Here is a 12,573-nt window from a genome sequence, read left to right on the forward strand (position 1 = left end):
TTAAGTGCAAAACAAACTTACCTTGAAATGTGAGCAGCATTTGCTATGATGAAATGAGTGAAACTAGTTAGAAGATTTCGGCGAGAGGCACCGTAACTCTTAGTTTATCAGCTCCCATCTACATCTTACTCTTTCATATTTTTTTTATTGCTTATTTTCAGTTAGAAAGGTAAGAAATATATATATATATATATATATATTTTATAGTATCATAAATTTAATTTGAGGGAATGATTTAAACACTTCTAGGATCGATAGGAATAAAACACGTAAAATTAAATGAAAGATTTATTTTTCTAACTATAGTGAGAAAGGAAATTGTTATATATTTGCATTAAAACTTAAAATATTTACATATAATTTGCTATAAATGTATTTAAATTAAGAATTATTAGGCTATTAAAATTACCTTAACGCTATTGAATTTATTGATACGTCATTTGTAGTCAAGAAGGAAGTTTATAATAATAAGTAGCTCGTTTTTTATATTTATGACTAGTGTGAAATTTACGTTTAAGTCAGACAATTCAGCTGTAATAAACTCGTTTATTTAGTAGACAGGATATAAATTGATTAATAGTAGTAACTAATGTAGTGTTCGAGTGGATAAAACCAACGAACAGTAGTAGTTGGTTGCGGGTTTGACCCTCAACAAGATAGGGTTTTTTGGTTTTTAAACGTAAATAGGGGCCGACTTTTCAACAGAGAGTCCTCAAGAAAACACCGTCTTCTTTGACAGATCGTTCATTTATTGAGTTGCCTTATACCATAACTCTACTCCAGTATTAATTAATATTAGTAAAATCATAATTTGTTTAATAGCATAATCAAAATTATAATATATATTTCGGTTCCCTCCCTCACCACTGCCCGCTGTAGTCTCAGGCCATCCAACGATAGACCCGAAAGAAGGCCCTCACTGCCATATTCCAGAAGGAGTAAACATAATATTAAAATAAGTTATAATAACATTACATACTGTGCGTAGGATTTACAGTATTTTTTACACACTATTGTGAAATGTCGAGGTATTATGTTATCCTATATTTTACGCAGGATTACAAAGAGAAATTATAAAAAGTTGATGCAGATCGAGATGATAGAGGCAGACATTCTATTTTATGTATACATAGAAATGAACAAATCTATAAGAATGTAATAAAATTAAAACTATGAATATTAATTAACACATTAAATTAAACGTGTTTATTTATTACAAATATATAGCTATGTTACCAAATTTAATTATAGATGTAGTTAGATAAATATGCTTTCTTTTATTTTTGTTATTAAATTTATGGTTTTATCTTTCTTACTTTAAATGCTGATACAATTTAGACTAGTTGAAGGGCTGAAAATTAATTAATTCTGGTGTATTTGCCTTGAGAAAAGGTTGATCTAATATATTGTTGCACCTACATATGTTTGTTTTTCTCGAATACTTCCTCATTCCAAGTTTTTCATTTCTATAAAGTGACTTCTACTAATCATCTCTATTACATTTTACCTATTTAAAAACTTGTTTGAATAAGTTTAAAAAGAACTAAACTTTAGAAACGTGCGAAAATTATAAGGATAAAAACTCAAAATTCTTGGTGTTTTCATCTCACTCTTACTAAATGAGTTGAATAAACACGTTTTTTTAATTGAGGAAATAAAGCAAATAAAACTGAAGGTACTTTGTTTTACTTTTTCAGTCGTATGGGCACTAAATAAACCTTTATTCTGTGTATCATAGATTTGTCTATGGCCACATGGCCACAATGGAGGCTGTCTAGCGGTAAAGGATTATAAGTTATCTCTAGATTACTTATAACACGTAATCGAATGTAAATGCTAAGAGAATGGTTGTTGTACTGTATTTTTTAGAGGGTAATGACAAGAGAAATAGTTTCTACGCTCAGTACGTACTCAAATTATTCATTGGAAGCTTAAATTACAGAGGGATAATGCGATAAAAAGGATTCATAAAAGATTAAGAACAAATAAAAGTGATAAAAGTAAGAATCCTTCTGTACAATATAATAATTTTTACACAGAAATTTGTGACTTTTAAGATCCTAATGCGAGATCCTTCACACGTACTTTCTGAAATGTATAAAAATAGAATCGAATTGAAATACTTAATCTCTAAAAAGATTTATATTACACATGGGCGATCTGCCAAAGAGAGAGTGCAACTCGAAGGACTTTCTATGATGGAGAAACTGGTTCCTATTTATCTAGAAAAGACGTAAAAAAATCGATCGTAATTCCGCTCCTCTTATGTGAGTAGGGATTGCAATCCAGCAGTGTTTTGAATCCAGCTGGATTTTTGCTGGATTGAAATCATTCTAGCTGGATCCAGCGCGGATCCAGCATGGATGTATTTTTGGTGCAATAGTATTATCTGTCTAAAAAATACTTAAGAAGCTTTTATTATTTAGACTGGTCACTATAAATCAGTAAAACTTCTTACACATTTAGGTAGTAAACTTAACTTTTTTCGGTTTAACACTTGAGATAGAGATAATTAACTTTAAATGTTTAGTTAGATTATAATTATAATGTAATCTTTAAGTTAAATAATAGCAAAGGTAATTCTACTGATTAATTTATATTAATATATTATAATAATGTAAGGACGGATAATCAGTGGCTAAGTGGCTATCAGTCTTACCAGTTTTCATATATAGGCTCTACATATTAGTCTGTAGTTATTTATAAGTATATAAAACGATGTACTGGAGGTAGAATAAGTTAAATAAACTACACCTTTATCAATCCAGCAAAATTTAATAAAATAATAACGTTTTCAATCGTTTTTAACGATCTTCCTCGGTTACAAAAAAAAATGGAACATAAAATGTGTTCGGACCGTCAAAATTCACGGAAAACGCCCAAACGGACAAAATATAGATAAATAAACAAAATAAATAGCGGAAAAAATATATACAGGGTGTTTTTTTTTAACTGACGGTACTCAGAGACATCTGTAGAGCAATCTAACAGCCGGACTGTCGCCAAATTTGGGAGAGTGACTAAGGACGACATGGAAAAGAGATTCCGCGAAGAAAAAAGTAGTACCTAAATTCGCCGGTAGAGGAGGATTTGGCGCTGTTGTAGCGAAAAAGCTACCAGCACTTCACTGAAGAAAGGGTCATCAGTCGCTTTTTTCCACTTGCATGGCCGCCTCGCTCCCCGGATCTAACCCCATGTTACTTTTTCCTGTGGGGTTACTTAAAGTCCAAGGTCTATCTTAGTAGTGTCCCAAACTTGATGACTTTGAAGGACAACATTTCTCGAACTGTGATGAACATTCCTGCGGACATGTTACGTTCGGCCATAGAGAACACGGTGTTCAGGATGCAATGAGTTGTCCAGCAGGACGGTGATCACATTGAAGAAGGGAGAAGGTTATTTGCTGATTAATTAAACTTTCGTTATTACACTGAAACCTCTGTCTGATTATTTATTCGTGTGTTTGTTAATTGCAGCTGGATTTTATGCAGATTCTTAGCTGTTTTGCTACAACAGCGCCAAATCCACCCCTACCGGCAAATTTGGGTACTACTTTTTTCTTCGCGGAATCTCTTTCCCATGTCGTCCTTAGTCACTCTCCCAAATTTGGCGACAGTCCGGATGTTAGATTGCTCTACAGATGTCTCTGAGTACCGTCAGTTTAAAAAAAACACCCTGTACAGTAATACTCGATTACGCTACCCCGACTTACGCGAACCCAGAGTTACGCGATTTTCAAATCTCGAGGATTCGTCTTTTGTTTGAGCGCCACGCAACCCTTGATTACTCACTCCCCCCAAACTATTGTTCAGCTTATAGGTTCGGACGTGTCGCGCGGAATCGACGCATAGCTACAATTTATTTTGTCTTATTTATTTCTGTGTTTGTTATATCTACGGAGACTTGAGACTCTACTGTGTCATCCAAACGAAGTAGAACTGATTCTTCTGCATCAAACAAGAAAAGAAAAACTCCATCTTTAATAATGTTAACTTTACATTCCAAAGACTTCGATACAAAAATAAAAATTTGTAAATTGGCAAAACTTGATCCTTTAGACCCAGTTCAATCAGATGATCGAATGACGGTTGGAAACTTGACAGAAGGCCTCAGTTTAATTAAAAAGAGGTTACAAATTTTAGAAAATATAGACTCCAACGAAGAGCGCATTTCTTCTACAAAACGAGAAATAAAAAAATTATTAGCATGCTACGAGGAAATTTTGCGGGAGAAAAAAAAATCTTTGAGCCGTCAGACGAATTTGTTAGATTTTAGGAAGCCTTCTATAACAAAATAACTTCGGTTTACGATTTTAATAATATAATTTGTTATACATATGTATTATCTAAGATTTTATTAAACATTTTTTTCTAAATTTTTGTTTTCTTTAGTCTCTGGCCCCAATTTAAAATAATTTGTATGTATTTATATGCGAAGTTATACCCCCGACTTACGCGGTTATCGCTCGGTCCCACCTATCGCGTAAGTTCGGGGTATTACTGTATATAAGATATCACGACGAAACCAGCATTGTCCGTTAATAACATTAATTAATGTAAAAGGATCTCCACACGGTAGACAATGAGTCCGCATCTCTATGGTTTATACAACCAGTTGTCATGTGCGCCTTGCAGATTTCTAATCTCTCAAGATGTTTGACTGTTTGCCTATTCGTCGTCGTTTTTATAATTGCCGCTCGATCCCATTGGACGTTAACATCCTTCTGTCTTGCGTCTGATGCCAGCGCAGTGTTGTCAAGGTTCTTACTTATTGTATATTTCTGCTCTTGAGCCTTTGTTTTAAACTGCGCATCGTTGCACCCACATAAACAAGCTTGGAATTGAAACGTTGGTTGTGTAAAGGCACCGAATATATACCCGTTGTTGAATTCCGATCCGCTTTCTTTTTAATCGTTTCTTAAAAGTTTGAAAACAGTGGGATTACGTCGGTATACAATACGAAAATTATCAGACCTGGCAGTACATCTATGTATCTTGTTTAAAAAAAATGGGATGTAATTAAGCACTATTCTTTTTATATTTATTCGAAACACATTTTATGTTCTATAGTTATTGTTGTATTTTTTTGTAACTGAGGAAGATTGTTAAAAGCGATTGAATACGTTATAATTTTATTAAATTTTGCTGGATTGATTAAGGTATAGTTTATTTATAAGTAATTTAATTATTAGTGTTAGTAAAGTAGTGAGTAAGTAATTAGTAAGTAATTAGTAGCAGTCTAGTAGTTAGCAAAGTCGGCAACGCGACAACGTAGACTTTTGCGCAATTATTTAGAAAGTTAATTGAGTATTTGCGGATCCGCAGCGCTGGATCCAGCACCAAGTGCTGGATCCAGCAGGCTGAAGAATGCGCTGGATCCAGCTGGATTGCTGGATGAGGGATCCAGCAATTGCAATCCCTATGTGTGAGTACTCGATACAGAAAAATAATTCAGTCTTGGTTACGTATATTATTAAAGATATCTAACAAAGATTCGGTTTATCAATCAGAAATTGCTCGAGAATAATCGGCCACGCATTTGTCGTGCTATTCTATTTCCTAACCTAAACTATTCTAATAAATTACCAAATTATTGGTAATTTATTAGAATAGGTTAGGTTAGAACGTGCGTCCTCAGGTCCACGAAAATTAAAAATTTGCATTTCTAATTGCAAATGCTATCGAGATTCCAGAAGTGCCGCCATAGGGGTTACCTAGGTACACTTTAACCTGAATTTTTGTTCGAATACAATAAAACCTAGCTTTCTGGTCGCCTCAGTTAAGTAACCACCACGCTTATTTGGCCACTCACGAAATTCCCTTGTAAAACTACATAAATTTTAATATAAATCAAACTCGGTCATAGTGGCCGCGTAGTGGTACGCGGCTAACAGAACAGGAAAAGGCCGAATGTATTAAAACAATTAATACATTCGGCCTTTTGTATTAACGCCATTAAGAAAACGTATTAAACAGTATCGAGAGGACATTCTCATGAAAATAAATTTCATAGCATTGACCTATACACAAAATTCTTTACCAATTTCTTTAAAACACATTATGTATAGTATTAATTTAATTGTAAACGAACGTTTAAAATAATTGTTAATTTATTTTCTGCAGTTATCGTTAATAAAAAATGAAGAAACGACACAAATGCAAATCAATTAGTGAATATCTACGCACGTACGTAGCAAAACTTGGAAGGAAGATTGGACAACACCCGTATTATTTCATCATCGTTCCTTGCATTATGTGTGCTTTACTATCGATCGGGTTGATGAATACGAAATCTATCGGTGATAATAATTACTTATTAGTACCAGATTCTGGAAAAATCTATGAAGTCAAACGATTTATAGATAGGACGTTCCCGTTTAACACATCGGAATTCTACGATTTCCAAAGATTAACGCATCGTCCTAAAACAGCCGCAATCTATATAAAAGACAAGAATAATGGAAACATGTTACAGAAAAACATTTTACTCGAAATTCAGTCATTAAACCAAATTGTAAGAAACGTGACAGTGTACGCTGATGGAAGACAAATTAGTTACAAAGACATATGCGGAATGACCCATGGAAAATGCTTTGAAAATCCGATTTTTGGCTTGTTGCATAATTTGGATGATGTAATTTCTAGAAGATTGAAATTCAAGTATCCAATAGATATAGATCCCCTCACGTTCACATACAAAGTAATGTTTCTGAACGTAGGAGGTGTAACTCTTGATGCTGATGGATACATTAACGAAGTGAGTGTTTTACGTTTATTGTATCCATTGGACGAAAATAACAGCACTAAAATGGAATGGAATGTAGCGTGGACCGAAACACTCTTCAACCGGATAAAAGAACATAATTTCAAGTATATTGAAACTTTTTTGGAACCCTTCACTTCTAGCGAATATGAAGCAATGTTAAACACCCAGAATTCAAAGTCATTAATAAGCGTCACAATAATTGTAGTGTGTATCTTCTGCATATTGAGCAACATGACTAACAGTTGGACCAGAAGCAAACCCTGGATGGGTGTAGCCAGTATCATTTCAACTGGAATGGCTGTAATCGCTTCGTTTGGTTTATTGTTTGCTTGTGGAGTGGAAAATATTATTTACAATATTGCCATACCCTTTGTTATTCTAGGTAAGTTTCGTATTAGAATTATATTTAATTTTTCTTGTACTAACATTTGTTTAAATTATATTGCAGCAACTGAAATAGATGATACGTTTGTCGTAATTGCCTGCTGGCGAACGAGTAATATCTACGACAGAGTTGAAAAACGGATGGAAGATACTTACTCGAATGCAGCAGTATCCATAACAATAACATCGTTAACGAATTTCTGTTCTTATTGTGTTGCTATGAATTCGCCATTTCCTGGTGTTCGAATTTTCTGCGCGTATGCTGCCACTTGCATATGCTTTTCGTATTTTTTCCAGTTAACGTTTGTCGGGGGTTGTCTAGCCTTGAGTGGATATAGAGAAGAAAACGGTCTTCATCCATTTACACTTAAACCTGTTAAAGGTAATGAAGTTTCCACTTTTGAAAATTTAACGTATTTAAATGACATTAGCCCCTTCTAGTCGCCAGTAAGTCTGCTAGTGATGTTTAATTGGGTCCCAAATCTTTACGATAGCGAATGTTACACAATAGAAATATCAGATAATTTACACTCTTTAATATTTCGTTAAATCAGTATAACTTTGTATGATCCTTATAGGTAGAAACTACTAAATGAAGCAATAATATTGAGAATCATTGAGTTAACGGGAAAAAACATGATTCTGTGTAAAACGTATTAGTCAAATATAGGCCTACTATGACGTGATTCTTTAGTGTTAATACAGTAGAAGGAATAATCAAAAAAGTAATCAGAGATACAGAAAAAATTTGCACAGGATACAGTTTAATATATGAATTTGCAACGTAATTCTAAGAAAACTAAAAATATTCTTACATATCTGTCTCGCCCAATCACTAGGAATCAAACACGTCTTGGTTCACAAAGATAACCTTCTGTATGAGGCTACGCCTGTGTAAAACTATGCAAATACAGTTAAAAACGTTCTTTAATTAAAACAATATATACTTTTTAAGTTTTGGCTTTTGTCCAGTAAACGTTTTTAAGTGTATTTGCATAGGCCTAATTGTATGGTCTCTGTGAAGCAAGAATAGTTCCTGGTGATTGGAGGAAACAGAGATGTGAAGACATTTTTAGTTTTTTTCTATGTATATATTATTAAAGTGTATAATATTGTCTTTATTGAAATTTTAAACAATATAACGTATTCTTAACCAGGAGTTTAGTTTTGTTAGATAATTTTTTAGTTTATTAGTTTACAGACAATTTAAGGATAATGAAACCATCACAGTAGAAACTGTGCATTATACTCTGCATAGGATTTTGTGTTAATTATCCAACTCACATTTGTTACTCTTTTCTAATTTCCCTATAGTCCATAGATTCAGTTACCAACAGAAATGCTTTTAGTAATTGTGTATGCCTTAAAATGCACTAAAGTACTAACAAGGCAATTCACTATTAACACGTTTAAGACGATGTTATTACGTGTATTGTGGATACAACAATCAATTACTATAATTCTTAAATATAATATAGTCAAAAGTTGAGAAAATTTCAAATAATAACATAATACTTTCCACACATTGTAAATTTCACAAGTAATAAAGATTCTCTCGTTTTCAGATTTTAACCTCAATTACTGTACTAATGAAGATATTGAGCAGCACGACATCTTTATGAAATTCTTCAGGAACAAAGTTGCAAAGTTTATCTCTCATTCCTTGATTCAAATAATTATTATTTTACTGTATATCATTACTCTATCGCTGGGCATATGGGGAATCGTCTCCTTGAACGAAGGCTTCAATGTCTTCGGATTTTTTCCTGAAAATTCCGAAATTACTCAAGCATTTCGCATATATTATAAATACTTTACTGAGTATCCATTTAGTATTCATATAGTCATTAACGAAACATTGGATTATTCAAATCCTGTTGTTCAGAAATCAGTAGAAAACATTTTAGAAAAATTCGAATCTCATCCTAACGTGGCAGATATGGACGTATCTTGGTTGAAGTATTACAAAGCCATACAGAATTCTTCCTTTGCGAAATATTCTTTTATAGGGTACGATTTATCCATTAAACAAGATTTTATCGATGCTTTAAGAGAGGTTTACTTAAAGTTTCCAGGAGCTAAAATGTATGAGAATGATATCGTGTTTAATAATAATTATACAGAAATTACTTGTAGTCGTTTCTTTCTGTTAGCAAGAGATGTTTCGAACAGAACTACCGAAATAAAAATAATCAACGACTTACAGAAGATTGCAGAAGAATCTTCATTTTCTGTCGTTGTCCATACCATGATATCTCCAATTGTGGAGCAGGGAATCATCATAAAAGCTGTAAGTTTTCAATTCTTTTGGATAACTTCATTAATAATTCTTGCAATTTTTATCTGTTTTATCCCTAATTTGTTGTATGCATTTATTGTTTCTCTATGCATTTCGTCCATCACAGTACAAACAGATAGGTTATATGTCTTTATGGGGGATTAATTTAGATATCGTTTCGTTAATGTGCATCACACTTTGCATAGGATTTTGTGTTAATTATCCAACTCACATTTGTTACTCTTTCCTAACCTCCCCTAATCAAACAATCAAAGGAAGATTGAAAGATAGTTTATATCACGTGGGATTTCCTATATTTCAGGGTGCATTTTCCACAAGTATCGGTTTGCTGATCTTCTTATACTATAATTTCTTCCTAACTATAACATTTATGAAAATAGTTATTATAATTGCTACAGTAACTGCATTTCATGCCTTATTCGTAATTCCTGTCATACTTTGTACAGTTTTGTCATTACATAAAAAGTTTCAAGAGAAAGAAAAGCACTTATTCACTTTAGCACTCTCAACAGGTTTTAAATGATTATACATTGTATTAAATTCTATTAGTTTCATATCAAGAAACTGAAAAAGAAACTTGGTATCCTGACATAAAATAAGATTAAACTGTTGTTTTTAGGAAACCAACGTTTTAATTTTCAATTTCGAAACGTTTTCGGCCATTCTATGCCCTTAACAATATATTATAGATGCCATTTTATGTTAGGTTTCCATAAATGGGCAGGAAGTGTAATAAACTGATTTTTAGACCAAGAATATGGATAATTTTTATAATTATAACACGGTAATAAACAAAGCTTTCATTTAAGATTGACTACATTGTCCTATTCGGAGGAATGCTTATGGTTCTGCAACAATCCTTGATGCCAAACCATATTTATTACTTTAAAGTATAATAACGTATATAGCATGAGTTCAATTAAGTAAGATTAGGTAATTCTGAGGTAATTGAAAAACGATAGGGGTCAAGTGCCCGAACTCAAGGTAAATTCAACCACTTTGAATCTACCTTGAGTAGCACCCATATTCTCAAAATCCCAAATACTCTAATGACTGACTAGCTTCATGAAGCTTTCTGTATCTAAGGATCATTTAATTAATGAAGAATTCTATAAGGAATGTTCGTTTATAACGTTTACCATTGATTACAAAATTATACATAGAACATTTAAAAAGAAGATTATCACTGTGTACATCTTTTGCCTCACTCTTGTTGCTACTAATTGCGATATATAATTAGGTTGTACTTATATTTTTTATTATTAATTTTACTTATTTTGTGTTAATTTTTTTATGTTCTTTTTAAAATATTGTTCTAATTTAAATTATATTTCGAATGTCACGTGTCAATTTAAATTTATTATATTGTTCTTTCGTAACTGAAGATGGTTATAGAATAGCAGAAATCGTTTCTATCAACGATCAACAATTAGTTAATCCATTGAAATGCGTGAACAAAATTATATTTCTTTTTATGTAGTAGTAATTTTCTAATAAAAATATAACAATACTTTTGCTCTTGTTTTATTTTCTATGTTGTAGAATTTCTAATAAAGCAAGTATTTAAATATCAATATGAATTCGTTGACATATTATGAGCTTACTCGATTCACTTTTACCAGCATTTGTTATAACAGTCGACTTAAATACAGTATAACGTCGTTTATCCGAATCAATTGGGAACTGGGGTTGTTCGGATAACTTATAAAAACAAAAAAATTATACTTTAGAAGTTAATCTGGTATCAAAAACGTTCGATTCAGCACGACACAGTCCGACTGGAACTCTTTCGGATAACCGATGCTCTACTGTAATAGACAATTCACACTTACTACGATGTTCTGTATATAAAATCGAAATGCATTTCGGACTTTTTCTCTTTATTCAGTCGATTTTTACATTTGTTTTCTCGACGTTTACTTATATAAATAATTACATTTATTATTCTAATAATAATTATTAACATTTACCAAATGATTACTATTACCTCACACTTAAATAACACTTTCAATACGTTTCCTTGTTCCATTAATTGATTTTCTTTGTGTACTTTAATCGAATACTATATAGTTAATCTGGGCTTCCCGGTCCTTGTCTCAACTTTTATTTATCTAATACCATTGTCGAGATTAAGGAAGGCAGACAGACTGACAGACGGAGGAAAGTGGAAAAATACAGGTCTACAATTTTTTAAAATTGCAGCTCAAAAATCTAAGTTTCGTTTTCTTAGAAAATGCCATGTTTATTAATTAAATAATTTGCATTAATAAATTTATTGCGCGAGCAAAGTTGCAACGACCAGCCCAATTATAACGAAAGTAGAAATAAAATAAATCGTGAGTAATCATCTTTTAACATATAATTAATTTAAATGCATTTATTTCCTGTTGTCCCGAAAGATAGGGAATTTCTGAAAGTTCATTAATAATTTTTCCCCATACAAGGAAGTAATTTTAGTCAAGGATAAATTAAAGAATAAATTATATCCTTGAACTGAAATTATTTTACAAATATAAGACAAAATTAGTTCTTGTGGCCTATTGTAAATATCATTGTGCTTATATTTACGAAATTAATAAAAATAAATGAACAATTTATACACAATTAAAATATTTCCAGTATTATTTCTATAGTGTTATAGAAATAAATATATTAATTTAAATACAATTGAGTAGAATCCCCGCTCTTACGACCGTTCCAGCAGAATCGTCTTAAATCCGAGTGTAATTTATTATTGTAAATTGAGACTTTACACCTAAAATAAACTGTTCAGTAAATATTTATAAAAAAAGTATATAGTAATACATACACGTGTCATTTTGTATAACAATATGAATGTAGAAAGCTGTAGAACGGGTGATTATAAATCACAGACCACATATATACTGAGGAAACTATTCATTACTCATATAGGGATATATCTTCTAAATACTTTTATTTCTTTAATAAATAATAGGCTACACGTCACTTATTATAATATCCCCAAGCATTTATTATAATTTAAATGATTATATATTATAAAAGTGTAGTATATTAATAATAAGTAACGAATAAAGAGGATGTTAGAATAGAAAAATCGAGTTGTTTACCTTCCTCGGCGACATTTGAAACCGTGTATGTGGTGC

At 32.0% G+C, this 12,573-nt stretch overlaps 1 protein-coding gene across 1 annotated transcript in view; it reads left to right on the plus strand.

Annotated features, from left to right (window-relative positions):
- Positions 1–12,573, plus strand: part of LOC136981215 (patched domain-containing protein 3-like) — a 30,340-nt gene continuing 17,767 nt past the window's right edge. The window contains exons 1-4 of the mRNA XM_067277494.1: positions 1–169; positions 6,123–7,147; positions 7,214–7,531; positions 8,715–9,439. Of these exons, the coding sequence (XP_067133595.1) occupies positions 6,139–7,147; positions 7,214–7,531; positions 8,715–9,439 (2,052 nt within the window). The 5' untranslated portion in view covers positions 1–169; positions 6,123–6,138. The remainder of the gene's footprint in view (positions 170–6,122; positions 7,148–7,213; positions 7,532–8,714; positions 9,440–12,573) is intronic.

This window comes from Centruroides vittatus, unplaced genomic scaffold, assembly GCF_030686945.1.
Source record: "Centruroides vittatus isolate TY-2023 unplaced genomic scaffold, ASM3068694v2 contig_747, whole genome shotgun sequence".
NCBI lineage: Eukaryota > Metazoa > Arthropoda > Arachnida > Scorpiones > Buthidae > Centruroides > Centruroides vittatus.